At 35.6% G+C, this 21,350-nt stretch overlaps 1 protein-coding gene and 1 non-coding gene across 3 annotated transcripts in view; both read right to left on the reverse strand.

The window, feature by feature from the left end:
- Positions 1 to 6,669: 6,669 nt before the first annotated feature.
- SUZ12 (SUZ12 polycomb repressive complex 2 subunit) overlaps positions 6,670 to 21,350 on the reverse strand; it is a 38,306-nt gene continuing 23,625 nt past the window's right edge. For both annotated transcript variants that reach the window (XM_043903107.1, XM_043903106.1), the window contains 8 exons: positions 18,329 to 18,434; positions 14,723 to 14,900; positions 13,149 to 13,240; positions 12,784 to 12,927; positions 12,152 to 12,309; positions 11,580 to 11,778; positions 11,030 to 11,109; positions 6,670 to 9,050 (listed from right to left, as the gene is read on the reverse strand). In XM_043903107.1, the coding sequence (XP_043759042.1) occupies positions 8,705 to 9,050; positions 11,030 to 11,109; positions 11,580 to 11,778; positions 12,152 to 12,309; positions 12,784 to 12,927; positions 13,149 to 13,240; positions 14,723 to 14,900; positions 18,329 to 18,434 (1,303 nt within the window). In that variant the 3' untranslated portion in view covers positions 6,670 to 8,704. The remainder of the gene's footprint in view (positions 9,051 to 11,029; positions 11,110 to 11,579; positions 11,779 to 12,151; positions 12,310 to 12,783; positions 12,928 to 13,148; positions 13,241 to 14,722; positions 14,901 to 18,328; positions 18,435 to 21,350) is intronic.
- LOC122695784 lies at positions 10,335 to 10,444 on the reverse strand. Its single transcript, XR_006341538.1, has one exon. It is a non-coding gene; the product is annotated as a U6 spliceosomal RNA (small nuclear RNA).

Here is a 21,350-nt window from a genome sequence, read left to right on the forward strand (position 1 = left end):
AGGATGATCTCATCTCCAAGTCTTTAATTTACTTATAGCTGCAAAGACCCTTTTTCCAAATAAAATTGCTGTCATAGGTTCTGATGTGGACATGTCTTTTTGTGGGCCACCACCATTCAACACGGATGATGGTGTCTGGCTGGAGTGGAGTGGTTGTTGGTCATCAGTTTGTCTTGCTAGGCTGCCCCTTTCCTGGTCCCTTGGCTGCAGAGAGCAGGTTTTTGTTGGGGCTTTTTGTCTGTCGGCATTTCCATGTTGCCGGCATCTTTTGCCCCCAAGTTTGGGATACACAAGACGAAAACCTTAAGAATGCACAGTATGGAGTTCCTTGAGTTTTGAGGTACCTTGGTCATCTGTCAGTCTTCTTATGTTTGTTTTATTATATTTTTTCCCATAGTTTTTAGTTTTTCTCAGCAGGAGGAGTGGGAAAATTATGCTACTCCATCTTCTCAGAAGCATAAATTCTGAAGCTATATAATAGATTTTAATATCAAAACAAAAATAAAAGAGTAAGTAGGGATGAAGGGTAAATACATCTCTTTGGAGGGCTTTCCCTGTAGAGGGGAACAGAGTAAGCATCTAGCTCCTCGGTTAAATATGAAAGATTTAGTTCAAGAAGTGAAATTTATTCAGTTATTGACAACAAACTATTGTGACAGCTGTTGACAGGAACGCACTCACTGAGTTATCTCCTAAACAGGTTCAGAACTTTTCACACGTGTGTGAATCAACCAGTGCCAGAACGGACAGTTTGTTCAGCTCTAATCGGTGTCCTGTGTCTTTCTCTCTCTTGGATTATTCCTTAACCTTAGTGGAGCACTTCCTTCATTTGCTGAGAAAGGGTGCCCAAGAGGTAAATTTTTTGAGATAGAAAGCTGAAAATCTCTTTATTCAATCCTACCTTTGACTGTGACTCATTAAGAATTCTAGGTTGGCGATCATTCTCTCTCAGAATTTGAATGCACCGCTCTGTGGTCTCCCAGGAAAACTAATGCCTTCCTGATGCCTGTTCATTTGTATGTTGTATGTTTTTCCTCTTTGGAAGACTGTAGTCCTCCTCTTTGGAACTCTCTATTCCAGCGGTCCTCTACCTTTTTGGCATCAGGGACTGGTTTCATGGAAAACAGTTTTTCACGGACTGGCAGGAGCAGTGGTTTGGGGATGATTTAAGCATGTTATATTTTTTGTGCACTTTATTTCTATTATTCCACAAGCTGCACCTCAGATCATCATGTATTAGGTCCCAGAGGCTGGGGACCCCTGCTCTGTTGTCTTCCTAGTTTGTTTTTGGTATAACACTCAGCTATGTAGCTCATTTGACAGCTGAACCTGTAGGGATATGAGTTTCTAATACCTGCTTTAAACCCACTAGATTATAAACTCCTTGAGTTTTTGTATCTTCTATAGCAAGTTATTCTCAACCTTGGCCTCACATTATAATTTCCTGGAGAGCTTTTAAAAATAGCAAAAAAAAAAAAAAAAAAATAGCAGAAATTCTGATTCAATTGGTATTAGTGGAGCTCACTTTTTTTTTTTAAGAAATGAAATTATTATTATGAAGGCAGGTTTGGGAGTAACCACTCCAAAGTAACTAAAAGTACAGTCTCCATGGTGATTTTTTTTTGTAAATCTAAATTTGTTCTCTTTGGAAGACTATCCTTTATTCTGAAATTTAAGTTTCTTGCTCTTTCTATACTGTGTCCTTCTGTAAAATTAAAGTGACAGTAGACGTCAGGTTTGCTGGGTTTGTTTGTAAATCCTATCTGACAAAATGTCAAAAAGTTTTTGAATATTTATTACTGGTCTATGAAATCCAAAGTCTGGGATGTACTTCCTACCCAACATTTCCTGGTATGTGGGTATCTGATAAGTACTTCTGAACTAAGAACAGTACTTTTCTTATAAGACAAAAAGCCATATTCAGCAAAATAAAACTAATTTCTCACAAAAGCCTTTCTTTCATGGAATTTAATGTTGATTAAATGAAAAGTGACCTGTCACTTCATTAGTCTTACATTGGGCAGTGTTAGAAAGCTTGCAGTTTTGTAGAGAATTAAGACTTTGTTAATGTAATCTCAGGAGACTTCTCCAGGATCTTAAAATATATAGCTTGTGAAAGGAGCAAGCATGTTATTTTTCCTTAGCGGTGGAAGCTGAGGATTGATGTTGACAAAACTGTAAGGTTGTAGGGAAGGAAATAGTGATAGATGTTAACCAAGAGCAGATTACTGTCCAGATCCCCTGTTGAAGGAGGCACTTTTTTTGTCTATTGCCATAGTTATTTTAAATGTATTTTTAATTGGAGGATAATTGCTTTCCAATATTGTGTTGGTTTCTGCCATATATCAGCATGAACCAGCCGTGGGTATACGTATGTCCCCTCCCTCTTGAATCCCTCCCTCCCACCTCCCATCCTAGTGAAGCAGGGATTTTGATCCCATTTTACAGTTGAAGAAACAAACTCAGTGTGGTCAAGTAATTGAGTTTTGGAGCTGCAAAGGCCCTGGAGTTGGCATTCAAATCCAGGCCTGACTCTCAGTGCTTCTGCCACGCTCCTCTGTGTCCACACTGCCCTATGTCCCTGGGGCACCAATTTGAGATAAGACATTTAGCTTACTATCTTGGCTTACTAAAACATGAACAAATGTCACCCTCTCTGACATTCATGAGGGTCTGCCTTCTTCATCTTTGTATCCTCACAACTAAGGCAAAGGCCATTATAGGTGCCCAAGAAGTATTTAAGGAATAAAGAAGGCTCCGTGAGCCTAACTAATGGCATGGCAACCATGATCCTTTCCCTTCAGGGCCTCACAGAAGAGCCAGCTCCCTGCTTCCCAAATAAGAGAAGTAGGGGTCATTTGGACAGAATCCACTCAGAAGAAAATCTTAGTTGAATTAGTGAAGAAAGGAGCTAAGATTTGTTGGATTCCTGTTACATTCTAGGCTCTTGTTCTAGGTGATTCATACGTTTGTCTCAAAATAGAAAAAAAGCTTTCATTCTGTGACCTGTGTAGCTTCATCGCTGCTTCTCTGGAGTAATGAGCAATAAGTCTAGCAAAGAGGTGCATGCTTGTTTAGGGATAGGAGAAAGAAGTGACTTTAGTTTTGATCCATGAGAACTGGGAGAATCCCTGAAACATGAGTCTTACTCAACTCATTCCCAGTGCTTGGGACAAGTCCCAGCACACATCCACAGACAAATTACAGGACGACTGGAGTGGGAGTGTGCTAGCAGAGCAGGTGGAAGCTATTTGGGTTCTGAAAAAGAATGGAGTAGCATGGACAGAAATATGATTCCAGGAGATGGTGCACCTGTAGGTGGCCACTGGTTGAAGCTTTGCCATGTGGGTGGATAGGATAGTAGTCAGAAATGGGAAAAGACAACAGATTAAATACAGTAGTTTGGGAGATACACACTCTCTTCTCTAAAACCAGCTTTATAATGTGATTCATCCATGTGACATTTAAATAACAATCTTGTCTTATACTTGAGTGAATTTTTACTTCTGTATAAAAACCAATCTTACACTTGTACAAATAGTACATAGAAACGGAAGGTGCTCCAGAAATTGGATTGTAGACTGTGTATGGAGAACACCAGGGTGCATGGTGTGTACCATGCTGTACTCTGATACCCTACCTGGTTGGAGGGGAGACTGCATACATGAGAGAGGAAGACTGAAAAGATAGTGAATTCCAATCAGGGAGGAAAAGTGTGTGATTTCTCTGCTGTCAACAGCTCAGTTCAGTTGCTCAGTTGTGACCCCATGGAATGCAGCACACCGGGCTTCCCTGTCCATCACCAACTCCTGGAGTTTACTCAAACTCATGTTTCCATCACATCGGTGATGCCATCCAACCATCTCATCCTCTGTCGTCCCCTTCTCCTCCCGCCTTCAATCTTTCCCAGCATCAGGGTCTTTTCCAGTGAGTCAGTTCTTCACAATCAGGTGGTCAAAATATTGGTGTTTAGCTTCAGCATCAGTCCTTCCAATGAATATTAAGGACTGATCTCCTTTAGGAAGGACCAGTTGGATCTCCTTGCAGTCCAAGGGACTCTCAAGAGTCTTCTCCAACACCACAGTCCAAAAGCATCAATTCTTCAGCTCTCAGCTTTCTTTATAGTCCAACTTTCACATCCGTACATGACTACTGGAAAAAGCATGCTTTGACTAGACAGACCTTTGTTGGTAAATGATGTCTCTGCTTTTTAATATGCTGTCTAGTTGGCCCTAACTTTTCTTCCAAGGAACAAGTGTCTTTTAATTTCATGGCTGCAGTCACCATCTGCAGTGATTTTGGAGCCCCCCCAAAATAAAGTCTCTCACTGTTTCCATTGTTTCCCCATCTATTTGCCATGAAGTGATAGGACCAGATGCCATGATCTCAGTTTTCTGAATGTTGAGTTTTAAGCCAACTTTTTCACTCTCCTCTTTCATCAAGAGGCTCTTTAATTCTTCGTTTTCTGCCATAAGGGTGGTGTCATCTGTGTATCTGAGGTTATTGACATTTCTCCCGGCAATCTTGATTCCAGCCTATGCTTCATCCAGCTCAGCATTTTGTATGATGTACTCTGCATGTAAGTTAAATAAGCAGGGTGACAATATACAGTCTTAACGTACTCCTTTCCCCATCTGGAACCAATCTGTTGTTCCATGTCCAGTTCTGTTACTTGTTGACCTGCATACAGATTTCTCAGGAGGCAGGTCAGGTGGTCTGGTATTCCTGTCTCTTTAAGAATTTTCCAGTTTGTTGTGATCTACAGCCAACAACTGGGACCCATCAATGGTCCATTTTAATATGGTACTGGTATAGTTAATAACATGTATCTCTGCTTTCCTTGGAGCAACATACTATTTAGATTAACAAACAAAAAATACAAATACAGTGTTCAGACTATTTTTTACAGCGCCTGTTTTACTTAATACCAATTGACTGTGTTCCAAATCTTTGTTAACTTACCCATTATACCTGGTTCTCAGTGAGAAACCATCCCTCTTGTTTTTTTCTAGTTTTTAAAATATAAGAACTACAGAAAATAGGCAGTACATTTAAAAACTGCAGTGAACAGCCTCCTTCCTACCTGTCCTTTCGCCCAGCCATCTTCCCTCACAGCAGTTGCTTTTGTGTATCCATTTTGTCATATTCTTCAACCAAGCAAATATTGGTTACATATTCTTTAAAAATTTTGTTAAAAATGGAAGTATTCTAGAAACTTCTGTACCTTTCTAATCTGCTCAACAGTGGTCAGTTTGTCAATTTACATGTGCCCCAGTTTATCTGTCGGATTAAATTCCTGAAGATGAAATTGTTGGGGCAAAGGTTAAACACATTGATTTTAATGGAAAGTACCAAATTACTCTGTAGAGGTTGTACTAACTTATTTCCCCACCAGAAATGTCATGAGTACCCACTTTGCCGTTTTTTACCCAACAGTATTATCAGCAGTCTTTCATCTTTAGCAAGCTGAATCCACCTGTGTTCCTGATCTCATTCTTTCCTTTTCTGGTCATGTGTATCTTTGGTCTTCTCTGTGTCTTCCATAGTCTGCAGGCTCGACCTTCCTATCCACTCTCCCCAGTCCCTCTGCCTGTTTTCCTCTTTCAATGGCCCCATTTCCCGCATATTCATGATAAAACTTTTCCGACTCATTTTCCATTTATTAACATTAAACTCCTCAAACCTGTTTTCTGTTACTTTACCCTTGAAGTTGCTGTCTTAAACTCATTTTCTGTTACAGGACGGCTTCCTTTATGAAACTCTTCCTTGGCTTTGTCACTGCTGATTAATTTTTTCATACTGAAACACCGTGATTTCTTCTTGGGCACTTATTTCACAATGGGCAGAGTTCTATTATTTAGTCGGGTATCTCACCTGGAGGACTCCCACAGCATCCCTGTGCAAAGCTTCTCCCCTCCCAGATTCTTGGAGCCACAGCTCACCTATGACACAGACTGGTTTGTGTCATGTCTGTGCAGTAAATCTCCAAATACTTCTTATTGCCCGAAATCCAAATGCTTAGTTAGCATGGCATATAAGGCTTTCAGTTTATGTAACAAATATCTGAACACCAAAGACGACCATGAGTAGACGACCATGAGTCACTAGTAAGGCCAGTGAGACTGACTCAGGAGTCGAATGAAAAGGAAGCAGGTGTTTAAAGAAACAGTGAGCTTTGGAACCAGAGGCTCTCAGCTCAAAGCACACACATGTGTACAGGCAAGCTATTTCCTGTAAATAAACCAAGCACAGTGGAACTGTCAACACTTCAGGAACATTTTCTTCAATTCTTCTAAATTAATTTCAACTACTGACCTCACAGAATATATTATTATATACTTATTATTTGTGTCTCACTATATGGTTTTTTGAAAGCCAACATAAATTCTTTTTCATTCAAAAGAAAATGAAAAAACCAAAGGTGAATCAGCCTTAGGGCAATTAATATTGACATTACCCTAGACTATAAATTTTAAAATATCTTTTATGTGACAGTATAACATACTAGTTGCAACTGCTATTACTAGAACTAAAAGCAGGATTTCACATCTTCTCAACTTATTTGCTCTGATGGATATACTTTTTTGGATATTTCCTATCCTAGCCAAGCCAAAATTTTTGTGTGTGTATTAACAATGCATAATAAAAGAAAAAACAAAACAATGCATCTTTTATATTATTGAACTTTATGTACAAAATCATTTGATTTCAAATAAACATTTAATGTAAAAACAAACCTTCTTTTAAACTGAATTTTTTTTTTACATCTACTGTACCATTCAAATGCTTTATCATCTTACATGATTTCTTCAAAATCTCTTATCAAGGGTACATATAGAAAAGCTTTTTTTTTTTATAAATAGAAACAAAGGGATTTTTTCAGCTTTTATTATAAGATGACATAAAAAGTTTACTCAACAGAAGTAATTTCATTACTATTTGGGGGAGGGAATCACCAACTTTTTGTGCAAACAATGCTAGCCTTCTTTTAAGCATTAAGAGCATAACTGCTTAAGAAATGACATAAGCAATAATTCTACACCTACATCTCCCCTAAAATAATCTATTTTTTTTTTACATATGTGCACAGCTTTAGCAAATTAAAGCCCGAGAGAAATGCTCGAAATCCACTATGCAGAGGCATAATCAGAGTTTACTGTAACTCATCATTTGGAGAGCTTACCAATCAAGGAGTCTGTAATGAAAGCTGCAGTTTCCCTCTTTCCTATTTTTTTTCCAACACACAAAAAAAAATCAATGACTAGGAACTTAATACTGGATGACAAATCACATCCACACTATCAGTTAAATAGCCTCACAGTTAAACACATCTTAAAGACCAATCAAATCAGTATTTACATTTTATAAATTTCTGAAGACACCATTAGAAAGCTTATATATCCCTTCATTAAACAAAATAGGGAACTGCATCTGATGGTGGTGGAATGAAATTAAAAAAATTAAAAATACCTGTATTTACAGCAGCATTGATCCTTTATAAATAAAGAATATGAAAATGCAATTATCTTTAAGGATAATAAAAAATTGAGGTGATGTTACTCAACCACAGTGCTTGGAGTTGGACTAAAAATCTATTGGTGCTTGTTAATGTGCCAGTAGTGAAACCACTTTCTGTTGGAGAAAATCCAACTGTAAATATGTGCATGAGACACATATAACACAGGGCAAAATTGCTCAGAACGATTCAAGTCAGCTTATCTGTATTGGATATTCTAATCATGAAATACATTACGAAGACATCCTTGCAAAGAAAAAAAAAAGTTAACAACATTTTCTGGTTCATTTTTATAGAACATTTCCTCCCTCACAAGTGGCATCTTAAAAATCTTAAACTCGTTCTTCCCTTGGTTTACAATCCTAATGAACAGATGTGGACAGCTGAATCTTCCATGTGATTACCTAATTGGGAAAGAAGAAAAAAAAAAAAAAAAACAGCAAAATGTTCAAGTTTAAAAAAATATACTGGGTGAGCAATGCACTAAAATTATCCACATAAAAACAAATGGATGGTCAGTAACCTTAGAAGCCAACATTGACATTTCACCAACAAAAATGTGAAAAATTAACATGTTCTCAAACAGGCATAAGATGAAGAAGTGCTATTTTTAAATTGTAAAATGAACTCACATAATGTAAAATACCTTATGTTGTAATTTTTCACTCCAAATTGATAAATGATTTCAAAGTCAAGGATTAAGGTCTGATTGCAAACAGTACTGCAACATAATTTCACAAAAATCTTCAGATTCTAAAAAAGGGAATCACATTCTAATTTTCCCTCCCCAAGAAAATGTCTCACAATTACAAAGTAGAAAAACAGCCAGTCACAAATGCCAAAAAAAAAACAAAACCCAACACATTATAAATATGAAATAATTTCTAGATTATCAATTCAGTATATTTCATAAGACAATTGTTGAAGTTAAAAATACTTTAAGGTATTGCTTTTCATGCTCCAACTTGAGAATATTTTAATGACATCAATAAAACTGATATGCGGGTAATGCTGCATACTGAAGTGAAGTAGAACCCTGATTAAAAATATCCTTGTTGAAATCATTTACTTCATCTGACAGTGCCTGTTTGGAACCTATGATTAAAAACACAAACAGAACTCTTCCTAGAGGCTGAATTCCCTAGAATGAAATTTCAGTGTTTGTCCATAACGTGGGGTTAAGCCTTTTCAGAGTTTTTGTTTTTTGCTCTGTTTTGAAACCCCTGAGACACCATCTGTTTCCAAAGCTTTCTCTTTTGAGTTAATTTCACTAAATCCATTTGCTGTCCCATTTTGTTCTTCAGTGACTTCTTCATTTGCAGGGGAAGCAGATTCTCCTTTTTCTAATTTTTGTTGCATTTCACGGAGCTTGGTAACAGCTTTATCTATTGACATTATGCTAATAAGATTAAAGTCATGCATGCTGACTAGATGAAGCATGAAGTTTCGACATAAATTCTTCTTAATTATTTTCTGTCCATAGTTTTCTACAAACAGCATACAGGCATGATTCATTTGATTGTCAGCAATAAACCTATTTAACAAAAACACAAACACATCAACAATAATACAAAGTATTTCTGTCAAAGGCCACAGTGATAACTATTACAGGACAGTAAGGCTATATCTAGGTAAGTGATGATTTAACTAGTAAAACCATAGTGAATCTGAGATTTGATCACCTGAATGAACTTACCATTTTAAGAAATTTAAAGAGGTTTAATTTAACCAGAGCTTAAACAGATGTCATTTGTTTTTCCTAATGATATTAGGAAATTAGCAGTTAAAAGTGTAAAATATCTTCTCTTGCCACTCCACTTTCATTAAGTGTATAACACTATTCTCTCAGTTTCCTATTTCAGAAGCAGTGTTTCTACACACTTTCGGTTCATGGTAAACTTTTGAAAAAATGAAGATGTCACAACAATTGTGGTATAGGGTGACTGTTTTGGTGGAAAGCAAGGAATAAAATCTGAAAGAACCAAATTAAACCAAATAGGAGATGGATGTTCAATTACCCACTGATACTCAAAACAGAATCTGTAAAATGTAAAAGCCTGATTGCAGATCTGAAAAAATACACGGAGTTTACCAACTACCTGACACTTTGTAATGCCAGTTTATAGTGAACCTAGTAGTTCTTATGCTGACAGATTTGGATCAGGAATTAAAATATAACTCAATTAAGTAATTTGACTAAAATTCTATCTTGAAACTGGCATATTAGGACAAAAGGAGAAAGAGATTACAGCCAAACCTCCACATATATATTTACTCATAACTGAGTTTTAATGACTAGACCAGGGATGAGGCAAACATTTTCTGTAAAAGGCTAAACAGTAAGAATTTTAGGCTTTGCAAGCCATACGTGGGCTTTCCAGGTGGCGCTAGTGGTAAATAAAGACCTCCTGCCAATGCAGGAGACATAAGAGATGCGAGTTTGATCCTTAGGTTGGAAAGATCCCCTGGAGGAGGGCATGGCAACCCACACCAGTATTCTTGCCTGGAGAATCCCATGGACAGAGGAGCCTGGTGGGCTACAGTCCGTAGAGTCACAAAGAGTTGGACACGACTGAAACGAATTAGCAAGCCATATGTAATCTCTATTGTCTTCCTCTTTGATTTTTTACAACCCACTAAAAATGTGAAGACTATTCTTAGCTCAAGGAAGTTTACAAAAAAAAGGCTATAAGCGATGCACCTAGCCATCTGAACTAGAACTTAAAACACTTGAAGTTCTCCATTCCCCAAGAATAAAGAAAAAAGCGCTCCTTCCCATTTATTTCACTTAACCTTTATTTTTTTTTTTATTTTTTTAAAAAATATGGAACGCTTCACAAATTTGCGTGTCATCCTTGCGCAGCAGGGGCCATGCTAATCTTCTCTGTATTGTTCCAATTTTAGTATATGTGCTGCCGAAGCGAGCACTCACTTAACCTTTAAAGGAAAAAACCTTAGATGCATGTGCTATAGAAGAAAGCCTATTTGAGGGTCTAACACTAACGAAGGTAGAGAAGAATCTATGTACTGACAGGTAAATAGTTCACATAAGGAAGCAGATGTATAGGAAAAACAATGCTTCAGCCCCAAAGGCACAAGAAATTAGGATTGTTCTACCCTCAGCTTTATGAAATGGTAGTAAGAAATAAGAAAAGTTAGTTGTTTATATTTTATTCTGAATAATAAGGCAGTTAAAAATTTTGTTAATAATTGTGTTAGTGGTTTTCAGGATTTCCAGGTGTGTAGCACACGGTGTATTATTTATGTATTCCCTAGCAATAAAAGGAATAAAAGCTGGGTTATTAAAAACATTAACTAAAAACCTGCTGTTAGATGGAGCTAGCACCTTACTTAAACATTCTCTGAAGATAACCATTTTTCTAATAGTTGAATTAGGTATTTAGGACAAATTATACCTAAATTTTAAGTAAGATCCTAACACAGATTTACAGAATGTGAAGCAACAAAAAGAACATAAAGGAAATGGAGTATTTAAATCTAGAAACACCCTACCCATGCTTCATGACATGGAGATTCCATAGTTTCATCACTTCTTTCTCTCCTTCATTAACATCAGAAAATTCCTCAATTTGCTTTTAGGAAAAAAGAGGGAAAAAAAATCTATTAGATGCAGAATAAATATAATTGATATTTCTAAGAAAAATTGTGAGAATGTTAAAAACAGAATTTTTTGTAACTAAAAATACTATGACTTCTTTATATAGCAAAGCAGCAATGTTTCCAACATCTATTTAAGTGGTAATTTTAAAAGGGAAATTCTTAGTTATGAAATAGTTGCCTTTAAATAAAATGAAAAAACACAAAATCACAAGAAGAAAACCTGTAATTCCTTTAGTTTGTAACTATTAATAAAAATGACACAATTACAAAAATTGTAGATTCCTGAATTCCTTAATTTAAAAAAATGCTCCTTAACATTATATCAAAAATTTAATTCATATTAAAGTTATTAGTTTTCTAACAAAATCATTTCATCATAAAACTGTAAAATCATTGTCAATAATGATGATGATGGTAATAGCAACAAAACAGTAATAATTACGGTAATGGTTTTTTCTCTTAGCCATTCAGGGTCTTTTTCATCTTCACTATCTACTTCCATTTCTTGTGGACGGAGTGGTAAACAAGTATCACTATGGAAATATAGGCGGTTGTGTCCACTACTGTATGTTCGCTGCTGTTCCACTTCTCCATCTTCAGATTCAAGAAATTCAGACATACTTGCTTTTGTTCTTTTTGGCCTAATGAAAAGAAACGTTGATGTAATATTAAGTAACAGAGAGGGCTCACACTACTCAGTGTACATTCCTTTCTTACAGAGGTTTCTACCTAGGCATGCACACAGAAATTTCTACTGGGAGACACTTTAATCCCCCTATAACCACTAGAGCAGTAGCCACATTAACACAGGAAAAAGCTGTGAGGAGGAAGTGAGAAAACCGCTCTAACAACAGGGGCCAGGGAGGGTTACAAAGCAGTATACCACCCCAGAGACTTAGTTAACACTGAAATAAGAACTGCCACCTCAATAGTAGTTTTGACTGGCTTCCCTTTATTCCTCAAACATCAATAAAGTCAGAGAATAAACTCTTGCCACATGACCTTTTTACCTACCTGCACACAAGGATGTGTGTGATAGGTGTTCTCTTTACTGGTCCATTGCGACTAAAAGCAAATCCAGGTTGGCGATGAATATCCTGAGGATTTCCTGCATAGGAGCCATCATAACACTCGTTGATAGAAACATCTATCCTAGCACCTTTTGGATGATACTGTAACAAAAATGGCAAGGTGATTAGAAAAATAAAGTATTAATTATCCTATCTTAAATACCTATTCTTCCAACTTAACTAATTAAAGCGTACTTGTGGGTTCTTAAATGTTTTGAAAACTAAAATAAGCCAGGCATACCAGCATGGTGAACAGGAAGCCAAAAGATCTGGAGTCAAAAAGATCCATGTTAATATCCTGGCTGTGCCATTTATTGGCTTGGTAACTGTACAAATTACTTCTTGTCTGAGCAAGGATAAGGAAATTACCACGTAATTCAAAGAGCTGGGGTGAGGATTATGTGAGTCATTAGAGGTGCACTGTGCAAATATACACAAACACTGAATCATTAACCATAATTCATCCATAAACAATCCATTCAATGTAGAAACTTGGGCATTCTGCACAAAGTACAATTTTTGAAAGCCAAATTGTATCATAAGGTATAGTAGTGAAAAAAATGAAAAGCTACTTACAACATAATTGAAGATAAATCTGCTATGGCAGAGTTTAAGATGTTTAAGTAAGCTATAAAGTTTGCGGCAGTTCAGGGTGCACCAAGGGCAATGTAGGTCATCTCTTGCTTCAGTTTGTTGTCTTGTATTGTTGTTATAAAGGAACTTTAAAGATAACAAAAAACAAAAAGAACAGCACATCTCCAACTTACATGTCTCAAGATATTTTGTTAATATCAATTTTAAACATAATTAAAACAATATAAAAGGAAAATCAAGTCAGAGGCATTCTTTTTATTTAAATATGCCAAAATACTTCAGATAGATAGAATGTGCAAAACAAAGGTATCTCATGATTACTTAAAAAAAGGGTCAGCTATGTTTACCTGATAAAATATTCTTAATTTTTGTCGGTTTTCATTTGAAGTATCTTTTTCTTTTCTTGTTTGCAGATCTGTAGTCAATGATTCTTTAACAGCTGAAAACATATACTTTTAATGAAAATACTTGCTTCTAAAAAGTGAAATAATATCTGCTGTGAACATAATTAATAAAGGTTTCACAAAATTCTTCTTGTGGCATTTAATACAATGTTTGTTCTCACCCTCCACTGATTTCAGGGGAACAATCCCTTTATCAGCAACCTAACCAGATACTAAGGTCTTTACTGGTAGGATCCCTTTTCTCCCCCCATTAAAATGTCCTAAAGCATTAGGACACCTATCATGTTCTAAAACACCTAAAACTAACCCCACGTAGCTATGCGCAGTCACTGGACTGCTTTAAGCACCCCGAGGCCAGAGGAAGGTTCTGATTGGTCTCTGTATTCCCAATGCACACCAGTGAGCAGACATCCACTAAATACTGGTTTAACAGAAATTAAATGAAAATGATTGTAATAATATCATTCCAAATCCAAAACATAATCATTATTAATAATTTTGGTGTATTATTTTACTGACTTAAAAATGAAAATTTGTATTTCTCCTGACATAAGTAATCATTTCATATGTACAACTTTGTAAAAATCTTTTCTTCTCAGTTTCTTGAAAACTCTTTTACTAGTATTTGGCCACAGAACACTTTGAGAAGTGCCCAGATTACTATTTCCTTGGAAAATCTTTCCCCTGACATGGGTCATTTCTTACATCTCCTGAAACTGACTCTAACTACGTGACTTGCACACAGCTAATGGACGGACTTGAGTGGTATATGTCAAAGACAGCTCCCTTCTGCCTTCTTAAGCAGTCTTAGATAAAAACACATGGATACTCTCAGGTCAAGGACAGTGTTCTCATCAAGCAGATAAAAAATGAAAGAATGCTGCAACCTGGGCCTTAACCCAACAGAGCTAACTGCTACAATTTGTAAGTGTTTCTCCTCTTAAAAATTTACTACAAAATTTAACCTGATAAAATTCAGGTTATAATAATCCTCTTCCAGTCCCCAAACTGTTCAAATATTCTTAAATGGTTAAGTCAGTTCTATAACATAAACAAATTTCTACGTAAATTTGAAAAAGCACATAGTTTCAAAGCCCTTTATAGCTGCAATTCCAAACTACAAAGCTCTGAAAACCAATCATTTCCTCATGAGTTTGAGACAAATTTATTTAATGGAAAAACTTATCCTAAACTGACATAAAGCTATCTATAGACCTCATATGAAGATAGTATGTAATATATGGCATGTATACTATATATTATACCATAATTCTAAAATTAAAAAAATAAATAAAATTTAAAAAATAAAAAATCTCCAAAATTCCCACATACCTCTAGTGAATAAAGTACTGTTGATTAGCACTTCATCACAAAACTTTAGGAGAACCATAATTTACTCATAGTGTGTCTAGTAAGTCAAATAATATTTCCAAAGATTACTGGAGCAAAAGACAAATTAATCTAAAACCTAAGTCCTAACTCTACAAAGCATTATTTTGACAGCAAAGTCTTCATACCAATAGTTTGAGTAGGTTTTACTGAACCAGGCTTATTTTCTTGATGGAGACTCTCTGAATTTCTAGTGGCAAGAGGTTTGGCGATAGGAGCAGTAGATTTATCATTGGTCTCTCCTGTCCAACGAAGAGTGAACTGCAACGTAGGTCCCTGAGAAAATGTTTCAAATGGAGGCAGTCTCTAAAAAAGAAAAAACATGGAAACAGTGAAGATCCCAAAAAATGAATTGAGAGAAATTGTAGGAGTAAAAAAAAAAAACACTTATTATGACATATTAATGTGGAATTGACTTCAATGAACAGATTTTTCCTTTAAAAACCCCCAAATGCCTACATGGATAGCCAGGGAAATAAAATAATAAATGTATGGCGCAGTAAAGACTGTATATAGTACTAGAGGGCTCAGACTAGCAATTGCTAAACTGGTTCCCCATACAAACACTGGCCCAATACAGCCAGATTTTCAGACTTTTTTCTAAGTTCTCATGAAAAATACTCCCATTTTTATTTGCTGGTAACTAACAAATTAAAAAAAAACACACAAAAACTATGGTACCCAAAGCCTGCCAGTTTGCAACTTCTGTAACGACGACCAATTACTTTTGACTGAATTGAATGGTTTTAGCAATGAATAATTTTTGACTTCTCAGCTTCACTAACGACTGCCCTTGCTTCTCTGAATTTTAGGACACTGAAGCTTTCCTCCTCCTCATCCGATCACTTACAAAACCACTCTTCGCTTGGTCTCCTTAATTAATTCCTAGCTAACATTTAGCCACAAGCCCCAATCTCTCACCTATTCTCAAGGATTTACCTATTAGATTATTCCCAAATTGCTTCTCCCTTCTTTACACTTAGAGCTCTAAACATTGTTACTTGGATATCCAGGTCATCCTGAACTAAAATATGTTTAGATATGAATCTATTATCTTTTCTTCTTATTTTTGTACACTTATTTTTGTCCCAAGCATTATCATTCTACTAGTGACCCTAAAGAAGGAAATGGCAACCCACTCCAGTGTTCTTGCCTGGAGAATCCCAGGGACAGGGGAGCCTGGTGGGCTGCTGTCTATGGGGTCGCACAGAGTCGGACACGACTGAAGCGACTTAGCAGCAGCAGCGACCCTAAACTAAAAATTTCAGAATTACATTTGAAACCTATTCTTGCTATTCTCATATAATTACCACATGCAGATTCTCACTACAGTATCTTACTACTAGAGAGCAGTATCCCAGCTGCTCTCTCTGCTTCTAGTTCTTACTTCTCAGTCCATATTCAGGAGACCAAGTAATTTTTGTCAAAGATGCTTTCAGGCTATTCCTTTTGATAGAAATCTTCAATGATTTTCTCTTTTACTGCCACACAGTCTAATCTCCTTCTACATCTTTATTACAAATAATCCTTTTAAAACTATAATTTTAGACAGAAGTGAAGTGAAAGGGTATTCATATAAACCAATTCTGACAGTGAGTCTGTATCTAGGAATTTATCTTGTAAAAATACTTGCAATGCAAAAAGATACATGTACAAGTGAGTACAAGTATACTCACAACAACATTTGTTAAAATGTTAAAAAAATTAAAATAATCGAATTATCAACTTAAGTGACATTAGTTTAGCAATTTATGGGACATTTACTTAACAGAGTAACATAGAGCTGTTAAAAAGAAGCAAATCTATATGACCTGATTTAAAAGGATACCTCAATTTCTTGGGAAAACCCCCAAGCTCATATATTAGTTCAATTCAGTTGCCCAGTCGTGTCCAACTCTTTGCAACCCCATGGACTACAGCATGCATATAAACTCATACTCGTTATATGATATAATAATTCTATTTTCTCATGAAGAAACTTAAACTTTAAAAAAGAAATTTAATATTGTCTCAATTTCTTGGAAAAACAACAATCCTATTTTCTCAAGAATAAATTTAGACTTTAAAAATTTTGAAACATAAAAATACCAAATACCTGCAGAAAATTCAAGCACTGTAGATACATATAAAGAGTTAAGGTGTTTCCAATTTTTCACTATTTAAAAATTTCAGGCAAGACTTATTACCTAGATCTTTTCAGTTATCTAGTTACTACCTTGTGACAAAATTGTAAAATGTACTGTTATATCAAATTGTTAATGACTATATACACAATTAAAATTTTCATTCATATTGTCAGTCTCCCCTCCAGTCAAGTTAATATCAACTTATTCTTAACTTAAAGCATTCTACGAGAATATATGTCCTCACATCTCCAACTAGAAACTGTCAACCTCTTTTAACTGTTGTCAAACTAGTAATCAAAAGCTAGTAATCTCTGATTTTGTCTTTGAATACTAGTAAAGTTGAGTATCTTTTTAAAAAGCTTACTAGTCATCTGTATCTGTTGCTTTAAGACCTGTCAGACTGTTCTTTATCCATTTTTCCTAATTAGATTGCTTTTTTTAATAGATTGCTTATCTTTTTATTAATTGCAATTCATATTAGCCTCGTATGTTACAAATATTTGGCCCAGTCCATCATTTGGTTTTAACTTAAGATTTTTAAAGTATAGAAACGATTCATTTTAATTAGTTGTTATTTTATGCTTTCTAGCTTTTGTATCACACCTAGAAGGGCTTTCCTAATAGCAAGATCATATTAATATTCACCTGTCTTTTCTGAAGCTATGTAGTGTTAATTTTTACATTTACATTTATGAGCCTCCTGGAATTTATTAGGTCTAAATTTACTTCCAGAAGGCTAGAGAGCAATTCTGTCACACAGATAATGAATGGTTTATCTTTCCCACACAGATCTAACACCAATTTTATCACAGACTAAACTCAAAACTGTTTCAAGATTATGCTTCAGTGATGTGCTGGTCTATTCCTATACTTGTACCATAAATTTAAGTTCTTTTATTGTTATCTGGAAAGTAAAGGTTCTCAGAAAACTTCCGTAATTTTCCGTAGTACTATTACACATTGTTTTAGGTTAACTTTAGACTAATTTTAAGACTTAAGAAAAAAAAAATCCTTTCAGGATTTTGCTTGTGCTGCTACACTGATCTAATATATTTAGAAACAAATGACACTGGTTCTGTTGTCTGCCTATCCAAGAAATGTACGTAATGCCTATTTTTAAGTCTCTTAAACGTTATTTTAAGCCTACGTCATCTAAGATTTGAAGATTTCCTGATAAGTTTATTAGTCAGATGTTACCTGCTGTTACTATGAATGGGATTTAAAATATCAGTTAACATTTATTGAGCACTTATTTTATGCCAGGCACGGTGCTAAGCATCTTTCATTAATTATTTCATTTAATTCATCAATTCTATCCCTTGCTTTACAGATGAGAAAACTGAGACACACAGGATTAAGTAACTTGCCAGATGCCACATAGCTACGAGTGGAGATTTGAACCTGGTGGTCTGGCTCCAAGGATAATGCCTTCCATTAAATACTCTGACTAGATAATTTTGATTTGTGTTTTTCAAGGTATTAAAAAAAAGGACTCTTCCTTCCAATGTGAATTCCTTTCAACGTGAATTTGCATTTGGGGAAAAAAACCATCAATCAGAAATGGGAGTTTATAACTATAACGTGCTCAGTCTTCTGAGTAGTCCATACCTTCCCATCAAGAATAGTCTCCCATGTTGCTCTTTTCTTGCTTATTGGACATTCTTCCATTTCCTGCATGGCTACTTCATATTCCCCATCTAAAAGCTGTAAGCGCCTGTTAGACAAACACATACACTTTAAAGTAACCTGAGTATTATTGTAAGTACACAAATTCTACATCTTTAGATTTATATTCAAAAGCATTTATTAAATTTATAAACTAGCTTACATTTACAACAAGGTTTAAAAATATACCTACACTCCATTCCTGGCCAAAAATTTTTTTTAATGATTTGTACTAATAACTATTACTAGAGAATTATTTCATTACTGTAGCTACTCAGATTTAACTTTAAACATTTAAAGTATAATATGCTTATGGTCTTAAAACTTAGTAAGTTTTAAATATTAAGTATAAAGCATGTGTGCAGGCTTTATACTTTTAGAAATGAAATAACAACAGTGTTTTAATACTTGCCTTAGGGAGCCACTAAGAATTATGTCTGTTATCTTTACTTATTGTAAATACTTGAACTAGAATTCTTGAGTCAGCAAACTGATGATTATAATGACAAATTGGATAATTGTAAGATCCTAAGGGGGCACCTGGCACATATAGGTGCTCAATAAACATTTCACAGGTGAATGAATATGTAGAATACTGGTTGAATCAAAGAATCAATTAAATTAAACCCATACTCACAGTACAGTTTTAATGTGTGTGTACATATTTGTGTGTGTATATATAGTTTTTTATTTTTTCCATACCATTAAACACTGGTAACACTACTAACCTAAATACCATTCTCCAACCATACCCAATAATTAACTGTATTATCAAGAATCTGGCATCTCCTCATCAGTCTTACAGAAATTCTCTTAGGTGATATTACCTGACATTTATTGAGTGCTTACTATGTGCCAGGCCCTATTTTAAAGACTGTATTTACATGGTTCATTTAATCTTCCCAACAACTCTATGAAGTAGACGCTATTACTCCACTGTTCAGAAGAGGAAACGGGGGCATAGAGAGGGTTAAATAACTTGCTTTAAGATGACACAGTGAGTAGCCAGAGCTAGCAATACAATACAGATAGTTTGGCTCTAAAGTTTGATTTAATAGCAAATGATTTCAAGAACTTAAGGATTATCTTTATGTTGTGCTACTTCAATTTTTTCTACTTCAATATATCAGCTTAATATTTTTAAAGCTGATTTTATTAGTTTGAATAGATATTAATGTTCTTCTAAAATGGAAAGGAGCTCTCCTCACATGTTTACCTGGCTACATAACATTGTTTCATGGTTGTACATTTGATGGCTACAATCCAATTTACTCTCCTATTTGTAATGTATGAAGAGTTCCTTTTCCCCCAGAGTCCCTTTTCCCCCACAGTCTTATCAACGGTACTTGATGAGGCTTTTACCAAGTTTTTTGATATCTGTGAAATTGGTAAGTGAAAAAAATGACATCTCAATGCACTTTTATATTCAGATGTTTTACCTTTTAGTTGTTTAAAAACCATATATACTTTCTTTTCTTATAAATATTTTCATGATATCCCTTCCTCATTCTTCTATTGATCTGTTGTGTTTTCCTTTTTACTTAATATGATCTGTATATATTTGAGGAATGAGGTATCCATTGATATCTACATATTGTGAATTGAAATTAATTTTCTTCTGACTTGTCATTTTTATTTCAACTTGGCTTATGATGGTGTTTTTGTTTTCAAAAGGAACGGAAAGTGAAGTCGCTCAGTCATGTCTGACTCTTTGCGACCCCATGGACTGCAGCCTCCCAGGCTCCTCCGTCAATGGGATTTTCCAGGCAAGAGTACTGGAGTGGGTTGCCATTTCCTTCTCCAGGGGATGTTCCCAACTCAGGGATTGAACCCAGGTCTCCCTCATTGCAGGTGGACGCTTTACCCTCTAAGCCTCCAGGGAAGCCCATTTTTTAAAAGAAGTTTTTTATTTTGCTCCATATTCATATTTTTCGATATGGCTTTTGAATTTTACTCTTTAAGGGGACTTTAACTTCTCAGAGATTATAAAACGAATTTTTAAACATCTAATCCCCAGATCTTGGCTGGCAAATACTTTTCCTTTACTAAAAGGAACCATGACTCTGAAGAAAGAGCCAATTCCAGAGGAGAGGTAGGAAAAGGAGAATGTAAAGCCTGGAATATCTAGAATACTCCAGAAAACAAAGAAATAAATAAAAGTAAGTCAAAGGGACTTACGAACCTGCTTAGAGCTCCAGAGCTCCTCCCGACCAAATTTAGGACAATTTGAACATTAAAATAGCAACAGAAATAGATTAAAACAGACTGAATAGGGGACTTTCCTGGTGGTCCAGTGGTTAAGACTCTGTGCTCCCAAAGCAGGGGGCACAGGTTCAATCCCTGGTTGGGGAACTAGATCCCACGTGCTGCAATGAAAGCTCCCACACAGGACAAGTAAGACCGGGCACAACTAAATAAATAAGTAAACCTTTAAAAAAATAAAAATAAAACAGACTGAATAAAACTGGAATTCATTAATCCATACTTGGTACTGTTACAATGGAGAAATATGAATACCACTTTAACCAAGTGATCAAACCAAATATCAGCTGTGTCTGTGATATGCACAAAGTACACATCATCAATTAGTGTTCCTACCCAAAATGTTTAACCGGAATCTAAACATGAAACAATCACAGAAGTCCAAAATGGAATACATTCTGCAAAACTACAGGCCTGTACTTAAAAGTGTCACAGAAGGAAAAAAAAAAGTGGGGGGTGGGGACTGGAAAACCATTCCAAATTGAAGGAGACGGAATATATACCACAATGGACAACTAGCTACAGATCACAATCCTTGACTACGGCGAGGAGGGAACAGAAAAGTACATTACCGAGGCAACTGGGGAGAGAGTATTGTATTTTTGTCTCATGTTAACTTTTCTGCATATGGAAGATGTATTGTGGTTATGGAGGTTAATGTCCTTGCTCTCGGGAGATCTGGGCTAAGTTTAGGAATAAGAAA

The sequence above is a fragment of the Cervus elaphus genome, chromosome 5 (genome assembly GCF_910594005.1).
Source record: "Cervus elaphus chromosome 5, mCerEla1.1, whole genome shotgun sequence".
Taxonomy (NCBI): domain Eukaryota; kingdom Metazoa; phylum Chordata; class Mammalia; order Artiodactyla; family Cervidae; genus Cervus; species Cervus elaphus.